We start from the raw sequence: 23614 nt of genomic DNA, 5'->3' as shown, positions 1-23614 counted from the left end.
ACGTGCATCCGATTCTTTCTTTAACCTGAATCGAAATTGTTTTTTCCACCCTTAAAATAACATTCAATAGGTCATACCTGGACTACTTGTATAGTTCTGGATCACCAGTCTTGAATGCCACAGATCTAGCCCTCAGCAGACTGCAAATCTCTTGGTTCATCCACGGATTTTGTTTTGGGTATGTCCAGTATGTTCTCGAAGGCACACGTTCATCCACACAGGTCTTGATAAAGCCGGAAAGAGCTGTAGCATATTCATTCAGATCAGAAGATGAATCCCTGAATATTGTCCAGTCCACCGACTCACAGCAGTCCTGTAAGTGCTCCTATACCTCCCTTGACCATAGCTTCTTGGTCCTCACCACTGGTGCTGCAGTCTTTAGTCTCTGCCTCTATCCGGGAGTCGAAGTACAGCCAGGTGATCGGACTTTCCAAAGTGTGAGCATGGGATGACACAGTAAGTTTTCTTGATAGTGATATAGGGTGCCTATAAAAAGTATTTACCTCCCACTTGGAAGATTTTGTGTTTTACTGTTTTACAGCATTGAATCACAGTGGATTTAATTTGGCTTTTTTGACACTGATCAACAGAAAAAAGCTCTTTCATGTCAAAGTGAAAACAGATCTCTAGAAAGTGATCTAAATTAATTACAAATATAAAACTTAAAATAATTAATTGCATAAGAATTCACCCTCCCCCCTTAACATGACACGCTAAAGATCATCACTGGTGCAGCCAATTGGTTTGAGAAGTCACATAATTAGTTAAATTGAGATCACCATATGCAGTCAAGGTATTTCAATTGATTCTAGTAAAAATACACCTGTGTCTGGAAGGTGTAACTGCTGGTGAGTCAGTATCCTGACAAAAACTACACCATGAAGACAAAAGAACACTCTAAGCAACTCCGTGAAAAGGTTTTTGGAAAGCACAAGTCAGGAGATGGATACAAGACAATTTCTGAGCCACTGAATATCCCTTGGAATATAGTTCAGTCAATCATCAAGAAATGGAAAGAATGTGGCACAGTTGTAAATCCTCCTAGAGCAGGCAGTCCTCAAAAACTGAATGACCGTGCAAGAAGGGGAATAGTGAGGGACGCCATCAAGAGGCCTATGACAAGTCTGGAGGAGTTAAAAGCTTCAGTGGCTGAGATGGGCGAGACTGCGCATACAACAACTGTTGCCCATGTGCTTCACCAGTTACAGCTTCATGGGAGAGTGGCAAAGAGAAAGCCACTGTTTGAAAAAAACTCACATGAAATCTCAGCTAGAATTTGCCAGAAGACATGTGGGGGACTCTGAAGTCAGCTGGAAGAAGGTTTTCTGGTCTGATGAAAGCAAAATTGAGCTTTTTGGCCATCAGACTAATGCTATGGCGTAAACCAGTGGCCCCCAACCACCGGGCCGCAAAGCATGTAATACAGGGCCGCGAGGAAACGATACGAGTCAACTGCACTTTTCCTCATACCCTGTCACGCCCACTGTTGAACTTGAATGCACGCGAGGTCATTACCCACGCGAGGACATCAGTCGGTCATTAACCAACAACTACTCAATGAGTAAAAAAAAAACGTCGCTTGAGAGTTTCTTTGGAAGAGATGGTAGGGGACATAAAAGGCTTAACGATGATGATACGCAGAGACAGCTGAGGCCGAGACTGCAAAAAAAAGAAAGCTTCCTTCAACAGAATATACGACGAGTCGTACATAAAATATGGCTTTATTGCAACCGGTGACTGGCATGCTCCAAGCCCCCTGTGTGTGCTATGTGGAGACAAGCTGTCTAATGAGGCAATGAAGCCCTCAAAACTGCTTTGGAACCTTGAGTCCAAGCACCCTGCACTTAAAGACAAACCGTTGAGTGTTTTGAGCAGAAAAAAACGTGAGCAAGTGGGACAGAAGCAACTGCTGAGAGCAACCATCTCCACAAATGCTGCTGCTCTGAGAGCATCGTACTTGGTGGCTAGCCGTATTGCTAAGGCTAAGAAGTCTTTCACCATTGGTGAAGAATTGATTCTGCCTGCTGCCAAGGACATGTGCCGTGAACTGTTGGGAGAAGCTGCAGCTAACAAGATGGCACAGGTTTCTCTTTCAGCTACCACAGTTTCAAGGAGAATCGATGACATAGCGGAGGATATCGAAGCACAGCTGTTGGAACGGCTTAACGAGTCTGGTTTCACTACCTGAGTCAAAGAGGTTGCTCCTGAATGCCACTCTACACACTGTGTCACACACTGGGAAATGCTGGCTAGCCGAAAAATGTCGGCTGATCTTAACAGTGTATTGAGTGACGTTGTTGAAGTTATCAATCACATCAAATCAAAAGCCCTTAACTCGTGTCTGTTTGAGCAGCTTTGTGAGGAAATGGATGCAGAGCACAAACGCCTTCCCTTACACACTGAAGTCAGGTGGCTATCAAGGGGGAGAGCCCTAGCCAGGGTTTTTGAGATAAGAGAGCAGCTAGAGAAATTTCTTTCAGGAAAAAAGTCACCACTGGCAGCATACTTCGGTGATGAGGAGTGGATAGCGAAACTCGCTTATCTGTGTGACATCTTCAACCTGCTCAATGAACTCAATTTGTCACTTCAGGGGAGAATGACAACTGTCTTCAAGTTGGCAGATAAAATGTCCGCTTTCAAAGCCAACCTGGAACTGTGGGGACGGCGAGAGGACAGAGGCATATTTGACATGTTCCCAACATTAGCTGGGAATTTGGGAGAGACTGAGGCTCACAGCTGGTGCGCAAACACCTATCTTCGCTGTCGACAGAATTCGAGCGTTATTTCCCAACCGCAAATGACCCAAGACGTGCAAAGGAATGGGTCCATGACCCATTTGTGAATGTCTCCAGTGAATCATCCATGTCAGCGCGGGAAGAAGATCAACTCCTCGTGCTTGCAAATGACGGTGGGCTGAAAAATATGTTTGACATAACATCTCTGCCGGCATTCTGAATTAAAGTCAAGGCTGAATATCCTGAGATAGCCACAAAAGCACTGAAAACATTGCTTCCATTTCCAACATCATATCTCTGCAAAGCGGATTTTTCTGCAATGGATGCAACGAAAACTAAATTGCAGAATAGACTGGACATAAGGAACCCCCTTATGACTTATAATTGATTTATCACTATATTCATGCAATGAAAATATGCACTGTGTTTAATATTAAATTCATTAGATAAACCCTTTTCAAAACAAAATTGAGTGTATTAGCCACTGATCAGTGAGTTATAGTCGACTTATCACCTATATTCTGGTTGTGATTAACACCCCCCCTCCCCCGGTCCGCAAGAATATTGTCAATATTAAACCGGCACCAGTCTGCGGTGCAGAAAAGGTTGGGGACCCCTGGCGTAAGCCAAATACTGCACATCATTAAAAACACACCATCCCTACCGTGAAGCATGGTGGTGACTGTGTCATGCTGTGGGGATGCTTCACTGTAGCAGGCCCAAGAAGGCTTGTGAAGTTAGAGGGTAAAATGAATACAGCAAAATACAGGGAAATCCTGGAGGAAAACCTGATGTAATCTGCAAGAGAACTGCAACTTGGGAGAAGATTTGTTTTCCAGCAAGACAATGATTCCAAGCATAAAGCCAAAGCTACACAGGAATGGCTTAAAAGCAATGAAGTTAATGTCCTGGAGTGGCCAGGTCAGAGTCCCGATCTCAATCCAGTTAAGAGTTTGTGGCTGGACTTGAAAATGGCTGTACACTCATAACCCCCATGCAATCTGACAGAGCTTGAGCAGTTTTGTAAAGAAGAATGGAGAAAAATTGCAGTGTCCAGATGTGCAAAGCTAATAGAGACCTATCCACATAGACTCAAGGCTGTAATTGCTGCCAAAGGTGCATCTACTAAATACCGACTTGAAGGGGGGATCAATTACAGTATACACATAGTGAATAAATTAAAAATTGTGCAAAAAACAGAAATAATATACAGTATATTAAAAAAGTGAGGTAGTGTCCAAGGGTTCAATGTCCATTGAAGAATTGGATTGCAGAGGGGAAGAAGCTGTTCATGAATCGCTGAGTGTGTGCCTTCAGGCTTCTGTATCTCCTACCTGATGGTAAGTGAGAAAAAGGCATGCCTTGTGTGCTGGAGGTCCTTAATAATGGACGCTGTTATTCTCAGACACTGCTCCCTGAAGATGTCCTGGGTACTTTATAGGCTAGTACCCAAGATGGAGCTGACTAAATTTGCAACCCTTTGCAGCTTTTTTCGGTCCTGTGCAGTATTTCCACACCTCCCCCCCCCCCCCCCACCCCATACCAGACAGTGATGCAACCTGTCAGAATGCTCTCCACGTTACAACTATAGAAGTTTTTGAGTGTATTCGTTGACATACCAAATCTCTTCAGACTCCCAATGAAGTATAGAAGCTGTCTTGCCAGCTTTATAACTGCATCGATATGCTGGGACCAGGTTAAGTCCTCAAACATCTTGACACCCAGGAACTTGCAACTGCTCGGTCTTTGCACTTCTCATCCCTCTATGAGGATTGGTATGTATTCCTTCCCCTTACCCTTCCTGAAGTCCACAATCAGCTCTTTTGTCTTACTGACGTTGAGTGCCAGGTTGTTGCTGCGACACCACTCCACTAATGAGCATATCTTGCTCCTGTATGCCCTCTCGTCTCCATCTGAGATTCTACCAACAATGGTTGTATCATCAGCAAATTTATAGATGGTATTTAAGCTATTCCCAGCCACACAGTCATGGGTATATACAGAGTAGAGCAGTGGGCTAAGAACACACCCCTGAGGTGCGCCAGCGTTGATCGACAGCGAAGAGGAGATGTTATCACCAATCCACACAGATTGTGGTCTTCCGGTTAGGAAGTTGAGGATCCAATTGCAGAGGGAGATACAGAGGTCCATGTTCTGCAACTTCTCATTCATGAATTGTTGGAATGATGGTATTAAATGCTGAGCTATTCTTGATGAACAGCATCCTGACATAGGTGTTTGTGTTGTCCAGGTGGTTGAAAGCCGTATGGAGAGCCATAGAGATTGCATCTGCTGTTGATCTATCGTGGTGATAGGCAAATTACAATAGGCAAGGTCCTTGCTGAGGCAGACGTTCAGTCTAGTGATGACCAACCTCTCAAAGCATTTTATCACTGTAGATGTGAGTGCTACCAGGTGATAGTCATTAAGGCAGCTCACTTTATTTTTCTTAGACATTGGTATAATAGTTGCCTTTTTGAAGCAAGTAGGAACTTCCGCCTGTAGCAGTGAGAGGTTGAAAATATCCTTGAATACTCCCGCCAGTTGGTTGGCACAGGTTTTCAGAGCCTTACCAGGCACTCCATCGGGACATTTCGCCTTGCAAGGGTTTACTCTCTTTAAAGACAGCCTAACATTGGCCTCTGAGACAGAGATCACAGGGTCATCAGATGCAGCAGATCTTCACAGCTGTAGTTATTGTTACGTACCCCATAACTGGGTTGCCAAACCAGCAGAAATGGACCACTTAGTTGGAGTCTGGATTACTGGAACTAAGAAAGTTTTATTAAAGAAGTAAGTAACACAGTACTCTAATCGTAAGGATATAAATGCAACAGGTTAGCAATGATAAAACACACATGTACACAGAACTAGGGTAATAGGAATCAACCAAGCTCTATCGCAGTCTAGGGGTAAAATGATCAGTCTCAAGTGACGCAGAGTTCAGTTCAGCTTAGTACAGTTCGCAGTAATCGCTGTTGTGTGTGTGTGTGTGTGTGTGTGTGGGGGGGGGGGCATGGGGAGAGAGAGAGAGAATGCAAATCTGATTCAGACAGACCTTTGATGTTCTTCGCAGTTAGCTTTCAGGCGAACCCTTTTAATGTCTTCTGTGGTCACCGACCGTGACCCCTCCGTTCCGGATACGACTGTTCTTCCGCGGTGAACCCAGCACCCAGGCAAGGCCGGACACACACACCAGGTTCCCGCCGATCGTACCTTTTCACCCTGTGCGTCTATAGTCGGTTCCTGCGACCAGACCTCCAAACTCCCACCAACTTGTGGGGGCACACCGCTCTTCCAGGGTCTCGTTATCTGTGGTGTGTGTCGTGCCTTAGCGAACCTGTTCTTTTTATCCCCCTGCTGGGGTATCGCCTGTCCATCAAACTTCAAACAGTTCAGGTTCAAAGCAATCGGTCTGTCAATATCTGAAATGTGTTTCTTTCTCGTTAATCTCTCTTCTCTCTTATTAGCACTTTGAATGTTTCTCCATTGTCTCCCTTATCTCTCTCATCAGCATCAATCTTCTGATAACTTGGTTTTTCGTCACATTATATTCTCCCTTTCAAAGCGGGCATAGAAAGTGTTGAGTTCATCTGGTAGTGAAACTTCGTTGCCATTCATGCTGTTGGGTTTCGCTTTGTAGGAAGTAATGTCTTGCAAACCCTGCCAGAGTTGTACATTCGATGTCGCCTCCAACCTCATTCGAAATTGTCTCTTTACCCTTGAAATAGCCCTCCGCAAAGCTTACCTGGTTTTCTGGTACAGACCTTGGTCACCAGACTTGAATGCCACAGATCTAGCCTTCAGCAGACGACGTACCTCCTGGTTCATCCACAGCTTTTGGTTTGGTAATGTACAATAAGTCTTTGTAGGCATACACTCTTCCACACAGGTTTTAATGAAGTCGGTAACAACTGCTGCATACTCATCCAAGTTCGAAAATGAATCCCTAAATACAGTCCACTCCACCGATTCAAAGCAGTCCTGTAGGTGCTGTTGTGCTTCCCTTGTCCCTATACCTTCTTGGTCCTCACTACTGGTGCTGCAGTCTTCAGTCTCTGCCTATACTCAGAGAGTAGAAGTACTACCAGGTGATCAGACTTTCCGAAGTGAGGGTGTGGAATAGCACTCTTGATGGTGGTGTAACAATGGTCCAATGTGCCGTTTCCACTGCCAGGATGATGGTGGAAAACTCCCTTAGCAGATAAAATGGATGAACTTTGACCACTAGATGTTCCAGGTCAGATAGAAACATAGAAAACCTAGAGCACAATACAGGCCCTTTGGCCCACAAAGTTGTGCTGAACATGTCCCTACCTTAGAAGTTACTAGGCTTACCCATAGCCCTCTATTTTTCTAAGCTCCATGTACCTGAGATTCTGGCAGTTTTGGCAGTTGGTCTGTGCAATCAAGTCAATTAAGATTTGAATAGATCAGCAGAAAGCTGTTGATTAGACAATCCAGATTTGGATAGCTCAGACTCAGCAGAAAGCAGCTGATTGGGCGATCGAGGTCGGGTGACCAAGCATTTTGAAAAGCTCAATCAGATAAATAGAGGGATAGCTCAAGCGAAGCGGCCTGTGGAAAGCAGCCAGTGAGTGAGTGGGCCAGTGAAGGAGTGGAGCTTTGAGGCTTTGACTTGAGAGATTCGACGAGAAGAGGTGGAGGACAAGCTTGCTCGCAGTTAATCTTTACAATGCCTCCTGAGATGGTGATATGCCTCTCATGTGAGATGTGGCAGTCTTGGGGGAATGCCCCTCCCCTGCAGAGTCACATCTGCCAGAAGTGCATACGGCTGGGCAATATGGAAGACCGTGTAAGGAATCTGGAGCAGCACCTGGATGACCTTTGACTTGTAAGGGAGAATGAGGCAGTCATAGATGAGAGCTACGGGGAGGTAGTCACACCTAGGCTGTCAGAAGCAGGTGGTTGGGTGACAGTCAGAGGGGGGAAAGTGAAGGTGAGCAGACAGGTCGTGCAGAGCACCCCTGTAGCCATTCCCCTGAATAATAAGTTTACCGTCCTGGATGCTGTTGGCGGGGACAATCAACCAGGTGTGAGCCACGGTGGCAGGGCCTCCGGCACTAAGACTGACCCGGTGGTGCAGAAGGGTGGGACGGAGAAGAGGAGAGCTGTCGTCATTGGAGACTCTATAGTCAAGGGAGCAGACAGGAGATTTTGTGGACGTGAGAAGGACACCCACATGGTTTGTTGCCTCCCGGGTGCCAGGGTCCGAGATGTCTCTGACCAGGTGCACGACATCCTGGTACGAGAGGGAAAGCAACCAGAAGTCGTGATACATGTTGGGACCAATGACGTAGGCAGGAGAGGGATGAGGTCCTGAAGTGTGAGTTTCGGGAACTAGGCAGAAGGCTGAAGAACAGGACCTCAAGGGTGGCGTTCTCAGGATTGCTGCCAGTGCTACGTGACAGTGATGGTAAGAATTGGAGGAGATGGCAGTTGAATGCGTGGCTGAGGAGTTGGTGCAGGGAGCAGGGTTTTAGATTTTTGGACCATTGGGATCCCTTCTGGGGAAGGTGGGACCTGTACAGATTGGATGGGTTGCACCTGAACTCGAGGGGGAGCAATATCCTTGCAGGTAGGTTTGCTAGCATGGTTTGGGAGGGTTTAAACTAATTTGCAAGGGGGATGGGACCCAGATAGACCATTGAAAGAAGTGCATGGAGTAAAGCCAGATCCAACATATAAAGAGCCTTTGAGGAAAGAGAAGCAGAATAAACGGTGAAAAGACATTAAGGTAGAACGGCTGAAGTGTGTGTACCTCAATGCAAGAAGCATCAGGAATAAAGGTGATGAACTGAGAGCTTGGATACATACATGGAATTATGATGTAGTGGCCATTACAGAGACTTGGCTGGCACCAGGGCAGGAATGGATTCTCAATATTCCTGGATTTCAGTGCTTTAAAAGGGATAGAGAGGGTGGAAAAAGGGGAGGAGGGATGTCATTACTGGTCAGGGATACTATTACAGCTACAGAAAGGGTGGGTAATGTAGCAGGATCCTCTTTTGTGTCAATATGGGTGGAAGTCAGGAAAAGGAAGGGAGCAGTTACTCTTTTGGGGGTATTCTTTAGGCCCCCTGGTAGCAGCAGAAATACTGAGGAGCAGCTTGGGAGGCAGATTTTGGAAAGGTGCAAAAATAACAGGGTTGTTATCATGGGTGACTTTAACTTCCCTAATATTGATTGGCACCTGATTAGTTCCAAGGGTTTAAATGGGGCAGAGTTTGTTAAGTGTGTCCAGGATGGATTACTGTCACAGTATGTGGACAGGCCAACCAGGGGGAATGCCATACTAGATCTAGTACTAGGTAATGAACCGGGTCAGGTCACAGATCTCTCAGTGGGTGAGCATCTGGGGGACAGTGACCACCGCTCCCTGGCCTTTAGCATTATCATGGAAAAGGATAGAATCAGAGAGGACAGGAAAATTTTTAATTGAGAAAGGGCAAATTATGAGGCTATAAGACTAGAACTTGCGGGTGTGAATTGGGATGATGTTCTTGCAGGGAAATATACTATGGACATGTGGTCGATGTTTAGAGATCTCTTGCAGGATGTTAGGGATAAATTTGTCCCGGTGAGGAAGATAAAGAATGGTAGGGTGAAGGAACCATGGGTGACAAGTGAGGTGGAAAATCTAGTCAGGTGGAAGAAGGCAGCATACATGAGGTTTAGGAAGCAAGGATCAGATGGGTCTATTGAGGAATATAGGGAAGCAAGAAAGGAGCTTAAGAAGGGGCTGAGAAGAGCAAGAAGGGGGCATGAGAAGGCCTTGGCGAGGAGGGTAAAAGAAAACCCCAAGGCATTCTTCAATTGTGTGAAGAAAAAAAGGATGACAGGAGTGAAGGTAGGACCGATTAGAGATAAAGGTGGGAAGATGTGCCTGGAGGCTTGTGGAAGTGAACGAGGTCCTCCGTGAATACTTCTCTTCGGTATTCACCAATGAGAGGGAACTTGATGATGGTGAGGACAATATGAGTGAGGTTGATGTTCTGGAGCATGTTGATATTAAGGGAGAGGAGGTGTTGGAGTTGTTAAAATACATTAGGACGAATAAGTCCCCAAGGCCTGATGGAATATTCCCCATCACAAGACGAGGGAAGAGATTGCTGAGCCTCTGGCTAGGATCTTTATGTCCTCGTTGTCCATGGGAATGGTACCGGAGTATTGGAGGGAAGCAAATGTTGTCCCTTTGTTCAAAAAAGGTAGTAGGGATAGTCCGAGTAATTATAGACCAGTGAGCCTTACGTCTGTGGTGGGAAAGCTGTTGGAAAAGATTCTTAGAGATAGGATCTATAGGCATTTAGAGAATCATGGTCTGATCAGGGACAGTCAGCATGGCTTTGTGAAGGGCAGATCGTGTCTAAGAATCCTGATAGAGTTCTTTGAGGAGGTGACCAGGCATATAGATGAGGGCAGTGCAGTGGATGTGATCTATATGGATTTTGGTAAAGCATTTGACAAGGTTCCACACGGTAGGCTTATTCAGAAAGTCAGAAGACATTGGATCCAGGGAAGTTTGGCCAGGTGGAGTCAGAATTGGCTTGCCTGCAGAAGGCAGACGGTCATGGTGGAGGGAGTACATTTAGATTGGAGGATTGTGACTAGTGGTGTCCCACAAGGATCGGTTCTGGGACCTCTACTTTTCGTGATTTTTATTAACGACCTGGATGTGGGGGTAGAAGGGTGGGTTGGCAAGTTTGCAGACGACACAAAGGTTGGTGGTGTTGTAGATAGTGTAGAGGATTATCAAAGATTGCAGAGAGACATTGATAAGATGCAGAAGTGGGCTGAGAAGTCGCAGATGGAGTTCAACGCGGAGAAGTGTGAGGTGGTACACTTTGGAAGGACAAACTCCAAGGCAAAGTACAAAGTAAATGGCGGGATACTTGGCAGTGTGGAGGAGCAGAGGGATTTGGGGGTACTTGTCCACAGATCCCTGAAAGTTGCCTCACAGGTGGATAGGGTAGTTAAGAAAGTTTATGGGGTGTTAGCTTTCATAAGTCGAGGGATAGAGTTTAAGAGTCGCGATGTAATGATGCAGCTCTATAAAACTCTGGTTAGGCCACACTTGGAGTACTGTGTCCAGTTCTGGTCACCTCACTATAGGAAGGATGTGGAAGCATTGGAAAGGGTACAGAGGAGATTTACCAGGATGCTTCCTGGTTTAGAGAGTATGCATTATGATCAGAGATTAAGGGAGCTAGGGCTTTACCCTTTGGAGAGAAGGAGGATGAGAGGAGACATGATAGAGGTATACAAGATAATAAGGGGAATAGATAGAGTGGATAGCCAGCGCTTCTTCCCCAGGGCACCACTGCTCAATACAAGAGGACATGGCTTTAAGGTAAGGGGTGGGAAGTTCAAGGGGTATATTATAGGAAGGTTTTTTACTCAGCTGCCAAATCATCCTACTCCTACCTTCACTGGCACGTGGCAGAATCAGCAATCCAGAGATTACTACCCTGGAGGTAGTGTTTTTCAGCTTTCTACCTAGCTTTTATACTGTAATATGGAGTCAACTCGCCCAACTTTGTACTTCAACTACAATCTTGTTTCCTTCAAGACGTGTTGATAAATTTATACTGCAAAATCAGACTCACTGTTTCTCAGTGTTTCGGAGGCATGATTAAACATGTCTGATTGGGATATGGGTATATGTAATCTCCTGTAATACCTTTGCTGAAAATGTTTTGTAAGAACTAGTATTTATTTCTAAAGAGAAGTATTTCATCATGCTTGCTTTAACATGTGAATTCCTTTTAGGTACCTCAATATGAAGAAAATATTGATTGGCATCAGTCCTACACTACATCGGTGTCAACCACTCCTGATTCTTCATTGTTTTATGTTCCTTGGTCAACATCTGGAGACGACTATCAGCACTCTGCTGGATCACAGAGTAATCCTAACCAGTATGTGGATTATCTGTTTTTTTAATTGGGTGAAATCAATGCAAAATTAATGTACAGGCAGCCCTCACATTACGAGAAGTGTGTTGAAGGGATAGCATTCCACATAAACAGCTGGTAATGTAAGCCACTCATCTGTGCCTGTATCAAGAAAGAGAAGATGGGGGTGGGGGTATTATTTTTCACAATTTCTGAGAACAAATCATATTCCTGACCCCAGATAATTGGATTTTGTGTAGGTGATTTTTTTAACCACAATCATAGAAACATAGAAAATAGGTGCAGGAGTAGGCCATTCGGCCCTTCAAGCCTGCACCGCCATTCAGTATGATCATGGCTGATCATCCAACTCAGAACCCTTTACCAGCCTTCCCTCCATACCCCCTGATCCCTTTAGCCACAAGGGCCATATCTAACTCCCTCTTAAATATAGCCAATGAACTGGCCTCAACTGTTTCCTGTGGCAGAGAATTCCACAGAGTCACCACTCTCTGTGTGAAGAAGTTTTTCCTCATCTCGGTCCTAAAAGGCTTCCCCTTTATCCTCAAACTGTGACCCCTCATTCTGGACTTCCTCAACATTGGGAACAATCTTCCTGCATCTAGCCTGTCCAATCCCTTTAGGATTTTATACGTTTCAATCAAATCCCCCCTCAATCTTCTAAATTCGAACGAGTATAAGCCTAGTTCATCCAGTCTTTCATCATATCATCCTGCCATCCCAGGAATCAATCTGGTGAACCTTCTTTGTACTCCCTCTATGGCAAGGATGTCTTTCCTCAGAATAGGGGACCAAAACTGCACACAATACTCCAGGTGTCGTCTCACCAAGGCCTTGTACAACTGTAGTAGTAGCTCCCTGCTCCTGTACTCGAATCCTTTTGCTATAAATGCCAGCATACCATTCGCCTTTTTCACCGCCTGGTGTACCTGCATGCCCACTTTCAATGACTGGTGTATAATGACACCCAGATCTCGTTGCACCTCCCCTTTTCCTAATCGGCCACCATTCAGATAATAATCTGTTTTCCTGTTTTTGCCACCAAAGTGGATAACTTCACATTTATCCACATTAAATTGCATCTGCCATGAATTTGCCCACACACCTAACCCACCCAAGTCACCCTGCATCCTCTTAGTATCCTCCTCACAGCTAACACTGCCGCCCAGCTTCGTGTCATCCGCAAACTTGGAGATGCTGCTTTTAATTCCCTCATCCAAGTCATTAATATATATTGTAAACAACTGGGGTCCCAGCACTGAGCCTTGCGGTACCCCACTAGTCACCGCCTGCCATTCTGAAAAGGTCCCGTTTATTCCCACTCTTTGCTTCCTGTCTGCCAACCAATTCTCTATCCACATCAATACCTTACCCCCAATACCGTGTGCTTTAAGTTTGCACACTAATCTCCTGTGTGGGACCTTGTCAAAAGCCTCTTGACAATCCAAATATACCACGTCCACTGGTTCTCTCCTATCCACTCTACTAGTTACATCCTCAAAAAATTCTATGAGATTCGTCAGACATGATTTTCCTTTCACAAATCCATGCTGACTTTGTCCGATGATTTCACCGCTTTCCAAATGTGCTGTTATCACATCTTTGATAACTGACTCTAGCAGTTTCCCCACCACCGATGTTAGGCTAACCGGTCTATAATTCCCTGGTTTCTCTCTCCTTTTTCAAAAAGTGGGGTTACATTAGCCACCCTCCAATCCTCAGGAACTAGTCCAGAATCTAATGAGTTTTGAAAAATTATCACTAATGCATCCACTATTTCTTGGGCTACTTCCTTAAGCACTCTGGGATGCAGACCATCTGGCCCTGGGGATTTATCTGCCTTTAATCCCTTCAATTTACCTAACACCACTTCCCTACTAACATGTATTTCACTCAGTTCCTCCATCTCACTGGACCCTCTGTCCCCTACTATTTCCGGAAGATTATTTATGTCCTCCTTAGTGAAGACAGAACCGAAGTAATTATTCAATTGGTCTGCCATGTCCTTGCTCCCCATAATCAATTCACCTGTTTCTCTCTGTAGGGGACCTACATTTGTCTTAACCAATCTTTTTCTTTTCACGTATCTATAAAAGCTTTTACAGTCAGTTTTTATGTTCCCTGCCAGTTTTCTCTCATAATCTTTTTCCCCCTTCCTAATTAAGCCCTTTGTCCTCCTCTGCTGAACTCTGAATTTCTCCCAGTCCTCAGGTGAGCCTCTTTTTCTGGCTAATTTGTATGCTTCTTCTTTGGAATTGATACTATCCCTGATTTCTCTTGTCAGCCGCGGGTGCACTACCTTCCTTGATTTATTCTTTTGCCAAACTGGGATGAACAATTGTTGTAGTTCATCCATGCAACCTTTAAATGCTTGCCATTGCATATCCACCGTCAATCCTTTAAGTGTCATTTGCCAGTCTATCTTAGCTAATTCACATCTCATACCTTCAAAGTTACCCCTCTTTAAGTTCAGAACCTTTGTTTCTGAATTAACTATGTCACTCTCCATATTAATGAAGAATTCCACCATATTATGGTCACTCTTACCCAAGGGGCCTCTCACGACAAGATCGCTAATTAACCCTTCCTCATTGCTCAATACCCAGTCTAGAATAGCCTGCTCTCTAGTTGGTTCCTCGACATGTTGGTTCAAAAAACCATCCCGCATACATTCTAAGAAATCCTCTTCCTCAGCACCCTTACCAACTTGGTTCACCCAATCTACATGTAGATTGAAGTCACCCATTATAACTGCTGTTCCATGATCATGGGGGTGACTTTTTATAAGGAATGCTATGTTTTGAGAACTGTCAATTTTTGCCCTGATGATATCAGAAGGAATTACTTTGCTCAGGCTGTTATGAGTCTAATCTATGCAACTTCAATCCCATATCTGTGGTCATTTACTTTTAACAATGAGAAATTAATAACTTAAAAATGAGCAACACATCAAAGTTGCTGGTGAACGCAGCTGGTGAAGGCCAGGCAGCATCTCTAGGAAAAGGTACAGTCGATGTTTCAGGCCGAGACCGTTCGTCAGGACTAACTGAAGGAAGAGCTAGTAAGAGATTTGAAAGTGGGAGGGGGAGGGGGATATCCAAAATGATGGGAGAAGACAGGAGGGGAAGAGATGGAGCCAAGAGCTGGACAGGTGATTGGCAAAAGGGATATGAGAGGATCATGGGATAGGAGGCCCAGGGAGAAGGAAAAGGGGGAGGGGGGGAAAACCTAGAGTATGGGCAAGGGGTATAGTGAGAGGGACAGAGGGAGAAAAAGGAGAGAGAGAGAGAAAGAATGTGTGTATCTAAATAACGGATGGGGTAGGAGGGGGAGGTGGGGCATTAGCGGAAGTTAGAGAAGTCAATGTTCATGCCATCAGGTTGGAGGCTACCCAGACGGAATATAAGGTGTTGTTCCTCCAACCTGAGTGTGGCTTCATCTTTACAGTAGAGGAGGCAGTGGATCGACACTCAGAATGGGAGTGGGATGTGGAATTAAAATGTGTGGCCACTGGGAGATCCTGCTTTCTCTAGCGGACAGAGCGTAGGTGTTCAGCAAAACGGTCTCCCAGTCTGCGTTGGGTCTCGCCAATATATAGAAGGCCACCTCAGGAGCACCGGACGCAGTATATCACCCCAGCCGACTCACAGGTGAAGTGTCGCCTCACCTGGAAGGACTACCTGGGGCCCTGAATGGTGGTAAGGGAGGAAGTGTAAGGGCATGTGTAGCACTTGTTCCACTTACACAGATAAGTGCCAGGAGGGAGATCAGTGGGGAGGGATGGGGGGGACGAATGGATAAGGGAGTCGCATAGGGAGCAATCCCTGCGGAAAGCAGAGGGGTGGAGGGAAAGATGTGCTTTGTGGTGGGATCCCGTTGGAGGTGGCGGAAGTTACGGAGAATAATATTTTGGACCCAGAGGCTGGTGGGATGGTAGGTGAGGACAAGGGGAACCCTATTCCTAGTGGGGTGGCGGGAGGATGGAGTGAGAGCAGATGTGCGTGAAATGGGGGAGATGCGTTTGAGAGCAGAGTTGATGGTGGAGGAAGGGAAGCCCCTTTCTTTAAAAAAGGGCATCTCCTTCATCCTGGAATGAAAAGCCTCATCCTGAGAGCAGATGCGGCGGAGACGGAGGTCCCCCCCCCCACCTTTTCCTTCTCCCTGGGCCTCCTGTCCCATGATCCTCTCATATCCCTTTTGCCAATCACCTGTCCAGCTCTTGGCACCATCCCTCCCCCTCCTGTCTTCTCCTATCATTTTGGATCACCCCCTCCCCCTCCCACTTTCAAATCTCTTACTCACTCTTCCTTCAGTTAGTCCTGACGAAGGGTCTCGGCCTGAAGCGTCGACTGTACCTCTTCCTAGAGATGCTGCCTGGCCTGCTGCGTTCACCAGCAACTTTGATGTGTGTTGCTTGAATTTCAATTTCAATTTCAGCATCTGCAGAATTCCTTGTGTTTGCGAACTTAAAAATGAGAAGTAGTTTAATCATATAGATTAGAGCAGGGGTCCCCAACCTGTTTCGCACTGCGGACCGGTTTAATATTGACAATATTCTTGCGGACCGGTCAACCGGGGGTGGGATGGGGGGGGTGTTAGGATTGCCAACGGACAAGAGTAGCAGTCAAACAAGAGGAATTCTGCAGATGCTAGAAATTTAAGCAACGCACAAAGTTGCTGGTGAACGCAGCAGGCCAGGCAGCATCTCTAGAAGAGGTACAGTCGACGTTTTTCAGGCCGAAACCCTTCGTCAGGACTAACTGAAGGAAGAGTTAGTAAGAGATTAGTAGCAGTCAAATACGTTGTGTTTACCCCGAGAAAGACTACAATGACCATGAAACATTGCACGGGCACCAGTGCGCATGCGTAACCTGCATATGCGTGTACCTGCCGATTTTTTCCCCTGCAAATAGTTTTTGGCGTTTCTGTTCGGGGGTGGGGGGGGCCTTGTTTATCACGACCGGAATATAGGTGATAAAGTGGCTAATACACAGTTTTTTTCTAAAAGGGTTTATCTAATGAATTTAATATTAAACACACAGTGCATATTTTCCTCGCATGAATATAGCGATAAGACAATTATCAGGGGAGGACAGGGGAGCTTGAAGTAAGTGTTGAACGAACTCTCAGTAGAAGTGGCAGAAACAGGTTCGATATTATCATTTAAAGAAAAATTGGATAGGTATATGGACAGGAAAGGAATGGAGGGTTATGGGCTGAGTGCAGGTCGGTGGGACTAGGTGAGAGTAGCGTTCGGCACGGACTAGAAGGGCAGAGATAGCCTGTTCCCGTGCTGTAATTGTTATATGGTTATATAAGTCATTAGCATCATAATATTTTAAGTAACGTTTGGATATTAAACACACAGAGCATATTTTCCCCGTATGAACATATAAAATCATTGCAATGCACCAATATTGCTGAATCAGTGGGAGCCCTGGGCTTGTTTCCCTGCAACAAGACAGTGCCATCGAGGGGTGACGGGTGACGGGAGACAGCGATACTCGAAGGGGGTTCCTTATGTCCGGTCTATTTCGCAATTTAGTTTTCGTTGCAATCATTGCAGAAAACTCCGCTTTGTAGAAAAATGTTGGAAGCAACGTTTTCGCTGCTTTCGTGGCTATCTCGGGATATTTCGCCTTGACTTTGATCCGGAATGCCGGCAGAGACGTTATGTCAAACATACCTTTCAGTCCACCGTCATTTGCAAGCTCGAGGAGTTGATCTCCTTCCCACGCTGACACGGATAACGCGCGGATAATGACTTCGCATGCGTAATGGCTTAACAGTGGCCGTGACAAGGAATGAGGAAAGGTGCAGCTGACTCATATCACCAAATCATAGCGTTTCCTCATGGCCCGGTGGTTGGGGACCGCTGTATTAGAGAGAGAAATTGAAGATAAGTGGCAGCCAACCAAAATTTAAACTAATAGGTACACAATAAAAAGAATTAACTGTCATAACAATTCACAGCCATCATAGTGTGTATGAGAGAAGAACTAATGGCTAAAGTCAAAATGACAAGACCCCCCACCAGATAAACCAGATACAGCTTTCATGCAAACTTGCAGTTCCTTTATTTCTACCTGATCCTTGCTTTAGCAATGCAAACAATCAAGGTGCAAACTTCAGTTGTCGAGGATGGTACGCTCATTTTCCAACGTTGACTTTAGTAGGGTGGGGACCAAAAGACACTAACACAAAAAGATGTCGTGCCAGCTAAAAGAAGTTGGTGAATGCTTGTTAATGGCTGATGACTCGTCTGAATGAGATGTATAGACGAGATGAATGAAAACAGAAAATAGAGAAATAAAAGTTGGGGCTAGAAAGTGTTGGAACTGAGAAAGAAACTGGAGAAGGAAAACATGGCATATATTGGCCAGTTCTGAAGCAAGTGGGAAAAGTTGCTTATCTGCAATTGTTGAATTCAGTGTTCAGTCTTGAGGGCCACACAGTGTGCCTGGACAGATGACAAGATACTGTTAGTGTGTTTGTGTTGGGTTTCTTTGGAACAGTATAGGAGGGCTTGGAGGTAGAGAACTAAAGTTCTGGACTTCCATGCAGACTGAATAATAATGAACTTATGTTTTCACTTTGAGTATTTTTAAGTTACCTTTTAAGTACTCGTGCTTGGTCATAGAAGATGGAGGTTAGTTATGAAAAGATGCTTCTCTGACTGGAGGTCTGTGATTACCTGTGTTCTGCAGGGATTGGTGCTAGATCCTCTGTGATATAAATGATGTGGATGAAAATGTAGATGGGCTGATTAAGTTTTCAGGCGAGACAAAAATTGGTGGAGTTATGGAAAATGAGGATTGCTGTGGAAAGCGGCCATTGCGTGAGTGGGCCAGTGAAGGAGGGGAGCTTTGAGGCTTTGACTCGAGAGGCTTCGACGAGAAGAGGCGGAGGACAAGCTAGCTTGCAGTTAGTTTTTACAATATCTCCTGAGACGGTGATGTGCCTCTCATGTGAGATGTGACAGTCTTGGGGGATCTCCCCTCTCCCGCAGAGTCACATCTGCCAGAAGTGCATACGGCTGGGCGACCTGGAAGAACGTGTAAGGAATCTGGAGCAGCAGCTGGATGACCTTCGACTCATAAGGGAGAATGAGGCAGTCATAGATCAGAGCTACAGGGAGGTAGTCACACCTAGGCTGTCGGAAGCAGGTCGTTGGGTGACAGTCAGAGGGGGGAAAGCGAAGGTTAGCAGACAGGTAGTGCAGAGCACCCCTGTAGCCATTCCCTTGAATAATAAGTTTACTGTCCTGGATACTGTTGGCGGGGACAACCGACCAGGTGTGAGCCACGGTGGCAGGGCCTCTGGCACTGAGTCTGATCCTGTGGTGCAGAAGGGTGGGACGGAGAAGAGGAGAGTTGTCGTCATTGGAGACTTTATAGTAACACACATCAAAGTTGCTGGTGAACGCAGCAGGCCAAGCAGCATCTATAGGAAGAGGCGCAGTCGACGTTTCAGGCCGAGACCCTTCGTCAGGCTCGGCCTGAAACGTCGACTGCGCCTCTTCCTATAGATGCTGCTTGGCCTGCTGCGTTCACCAGCAACTTTGATGTGTGTTGCTTGAATTTCCAGCATCTGCAGAATTCCTGTTGTTGGAGACCTTATAGTCAGGGGATACAGGAGATTTTGTGGACGTGAGAAGGACACCCGCATGGTTTGTTGCCTTCCAGGTGCCAGGGTCCGGGATGTCTCTGACCAGGTGCACGACATCCTGGTACGAGAGGGAAAGCAACCAGAAGTCATGATACATGTTGGGACCAACGACATAGGCAGGAAGAGGGATGAGGTCCTGAAGTGTGAGTTTCGGGAACTAGGCAGAAGGCTGAAGAACAAGACCTCAAGGGTGGCATTCTCAGGATTGCTGCCAGTGCTACGTGACAGTGATGGTAAGAATTGGAGGAGATGGCAGTTGAATGCGTGGCTGAGGAGTTGGTGCAGGGAGCAGGGTTTTAGACTTCTGGATCATTGGGATCTCTTCTGGGGAAGGTGGGACCTGTACAGATTGGATGAGTTGCACCTGAACTCGAGGGGGAGCAATATCCTTGCAGGTAGATTTACTAGCATGGTTTAGGAGGGTTTAAACTAATTTGTGAGGGGAATGGGACCCAGAGCGATAGAACAGTGAAAGAAGTGCATGGAGTAAAGCCAGATCTAACATACAGAGAGGCTTTGAGGAAAGAGAAGCAAAATAAACGTTGTAAAGACAGTAAGGTAGAAGGGCTGAAATGTGTGTACCTCAATGCAAGAAGCATCAGGAATAAAGGTGATGAACTGAGAGCTTGGATGCATACATGGAATTATGATGTAGTGGCCATTACAGAGACTTGGCTGGAACCAGGGCGGGAATGGATTCTCAATATTCCTGGATTGCAGTGCTTTAAAAGGGATAGAGAGGGCGGAAAAAGGGGAGGAGGGGTGGCATTACTGGTCAGGGATACTATTACAGCTACAGAAAGGGTGGGTAATGTAGCAGGATCCTCTTTTGAGTCAATATGGGTGGAAGTCAGGAACAAGAAGGGAGCAGTTACTCTATTGGGGGTATTCTATAGGCCCCCTGGTAGCAGCAGAGATACAGAGGAGCAGATTGGGAGGCAGATTTTGGAAAGATGCAAAAATAGCAGGGTTGTTATCATGGGTGACTTTAACTTCCCTAATATTGATTGGCAACTGATTAGTTCCAAGGGTTTAGCTGGGGCAGAGTTTGTTGAGTGTGTCCAGGACGGATTCCTGTCACAGTATGTGGACGGGCTGACCGGGGGAATGCCATACTAGATCTAGTACTAGGTAATGAACCGGGTCAGGTCACAGATCTCTCTGTGGGTGAGCATCTGGGGGACAGTGACCACCCCTCCCTGGCCTCTAGCAGTATCATGGAAAAGGATAGAATCAGAGAGGACAGGAAAATTTTTAATTGGGGAAAGGCAAATTATGAGGCTATAAGGCTAGAACTTGCGGATGTGAATTGGGATGATGTTTTTGCAGGGAAATGTATTATGGACATGTGGTCGATGTTTAGAGATCTCTTGCAGGATGTTAGGGATAAATTTGTCCCAGTAAGGAAGATAAAGAATGGTAGGGTGAAGGAACCTTGGGTGACAAGTGAGGTGGAAAATCTAGTCAGGTGGAAGAAGGCAGCATACATGAGGTTTAGGAAGCAAGGATCAGATGGGTCTATTGAGGATTATAGGGAAGCAAGAAAGGAGCTTAAGAAGGGGCTAAGAAGAGCAAAAAGGGGACATGAGAAGGCCTTGGCGAGTAGGGTAAAGGAAAACCCCAAGGCATTCTTCAATTATGTAAAGAAAAACAGGATGACAGGAGTGAAGGTAGGACCGATTAGAGATAAAGGTGGGAAGATGTGCCAGGAGGCTGTGGAAGTGAGCGAGGTCCTCAATGAATACTTCTCTTCGGTATTCACCAATGAGAGGGCACTTGATGATGGTGAGGACAATATGAGTGAGGTTGATGTTCTGGAGCATGCTGATATTAAGGGAGAGGAGGTGTTGGAGTTGTTAAAATACATTAGGACAGATAAGTCCCCGGAGCCTGATGGAATATTCCCCAGGCTGCTCCACGAGGCGAGAGAAGAGATTGCTGAGCCTCTGGCTAGGATCTTTATGTCCTCGTCCACGGGAATGGTACCGGAGGATTGGAGGGAGGCGAATGTTGTCCCCTTGTTCAAAAAAGGTAGCAGGGATAGTCTGGGTAATTATAGACCAGTGAGCCTTACATCTGTGGTGGGAAAGCTGTTGGAAAAGATTCTTAGAGATAGGATCTCTGGGCATTTAGAGAATCATGGTCTGATCAGGGACAGTCAGCATGACTTTGTGAAGGGCAGATCGTGTCTAACAAGCCTGATAGAGTTCTTTGAGGAGGTGACCAGGCATATAGATGAGGGTAGTGTAGTGGATGTGATCTATATGCATTTTAGTAAGGCATTTGACAAGGTTCCACACGGTAGGCTTCTTCAGAAAGTCAGAAGGCATGGGATCGAGGGAAGTTTGGCCAGGTGGATTCAGAATTGACTTGTCTGCAGAAGGCAGAGGGTGGTGGTGGAGGGAGTACATTCAGATTGGAGGATTGTGACTAGTGGTGTCCCACAAGGATCAGTTCTGGGACATCTACTTTTTGTGATTTTTATTAACGACCTGGATGTGGGGGTAGAAGGGTGGGTTGGCAAGTTTGCAGACGACACAATGGTTGGTGGTGTTGTAGATAGTGTAAAGGATTGTCAAAGATTACAGAGAGACATTGATAGGATGCAGGAGTGGGCTGAGAAGTGGCAGATGGAGTTCAACCCGGGGAAGTGTGAGGTGATACACTTTGGAAGGACAAACTCCAAGGCAGAGTACAAAGTAAATGGCAGGATACTTGGTAGTGTGGAGGAGCAGAGGGATCTGGGGGTACATGTCCACAGATCCCTGAAAGTTGCCTCACAGGTAGATAGGGTAGTTAAGAAAGCTTATGGGGTGTTAGCTTTCATAAGTTGAGAGATAGAGTTTAAGAGTCGCGATGTAATGATGCAGCTCTATAAAACTCTGGTGAGGCCACACTTGGAGTATTGCGTCCAGTTCTGGTCACCTCACTATAGGAAGGATGTGGAAGCATTGGAAAGGGTACAGAGGAGATTTACCAGGATGCTGCCTGGTTTAGAGAGTATGCATTATGATCAGAGATTAAGGGAGCTAGGGCTTTACTCTTTGGAGAGAAGGAGGATGAGAGGAGACATGATAGAGGTGTACAAGATAATAAGAGGAATAGATAGAGTGGATAGCCAGCGCTTCTTCCCCAGGGCACCACTGCTCAATACAAGAGGACATGGCTTTAAGGTAAGAGGTGGGAAGTTCAAGGGGGATATTAGAGGAAGGTTTTTTACTCAGAGAGTGGTTGGTGCGTGGGATGCACTGCCTGAGTCAGTGGTGGAGGCAGATACACTAGTGAAGTTTAAGAGACTACTAGACAGGTATATGGAGGAATTTAAGGTGGGGGCTTATATGGGAGGCAGAGTTTGAGGGTCGGCACAACGTTGTGGGCCGAAGGGCCTGTACTGTGCTGTACTATTCTGTGTTCCATGTTCTATGTTCAAAGGATTTAGTAGATCTATTGGAGACATGGCAGATGCAGTTGAAACCCGCTTTTACTGGGCTGTGGAAATGCGGCTCGTTAGCCCCTTGCTAACAGCTGCTGCAGTGGTTGGTAAGAAACTCGCCTTTCTCAGGTGTCATACGTCTAGGGTGCATATGACTTTGCTCCTGCCAATCCCTGAGGTTGGGATGTCTTGTCCACCCAAACCCCAGTTTGTGTGAATGTTGTGTGATTTACTGCCCCGGCAATTGCCCATTGGCAAGAAATAACAGATCGTACATTGCATACAATTATACAGAAATATATTTAACAATGTTAACTTAAGCAAACAGTCAAGGAAGGCAAGAAAAAAAAACAAAAAGGGCCCATTACTCTTGCAGTCAAATGTGCACTTAAGATGGAGCTCATTTTGAACTTGTCTGTCACTCATGGAAAAGCAAGTAGGTGGAGGAAGGGGTAAACAAGGGATACAGCATGCTTGCCTTTTAAGTATAAAAGTTAGGAAGCCACATTTCAGCTGTATAAAACACTGACATCTCCCCCTGCCCCTCCAGCTTTCAAATCCCTTACTCACTCTTCCTTCAGTTAGTCCTGACGAAGGGTCTCGGCCTGAAACGTCGACTGCGCCTCTTCCTATAGATGCTGCTTGGCCTGCTGCGTTCACCAGCAACTTTGATGTATGTTGCTTGGAGTATTGTGTGCAGTGTTTATTGCCACATTATGGGACTGATAAGGAGGCTTTAGAGAGGGTGCAAAAAAAAAGGTCTACCTGGATGTTCCCTGGATCAGAGAGTATTAGCTATAAAGAGAGGTTGGACAAACTTGGATTGCTTCCTTGAGAGTGTC

The 23614-nt window shown here is 45.8% G+C and overlaps 1 protein-coding gene across 1 annotated transcript in view; it reads left to right on the top strand.

Annotated features, from left to right (window-relative positions):
• Positions 1–23614, top strand: part of LOC134340474 (meiosis-specific coiled-coil domain-containing protein MEIOC-like) — a 123790-nt gene that overhangs the window by 56018 nt on the left and 44158 nt on the right. Inside the window, exon 3 of the mRNA XM_063037781.1 lies at positions 11526–11674. Within this exon, the coding sequence (XP_062893851.1) occupies positions 11526–11674 (149 nt within the window). The remainder of the gene's footprint in view (positions 1–11525; positions 11675–23614) is intronic.

The sequence above is a fragment of the Mobula hypostoma genome, chromosome X1 (assembly GCF_963921235.1).
Source record: "Mobula hypostoma chromosome X1, sMobHyp1.1, whole genome shotgun sequence".
Lineage (NCBI taxonomy): Eukaryota > Metazoa > Chordata > Chondrichthyes > Myliobatiformes > Myliobatidae > Mobula > Mobula hypostoma.
The sequence above is the reverse complement of the archived record's forward strand: the minus strand, read 5'-3'. Positions and strand labels throughout refer to the sequence as shown.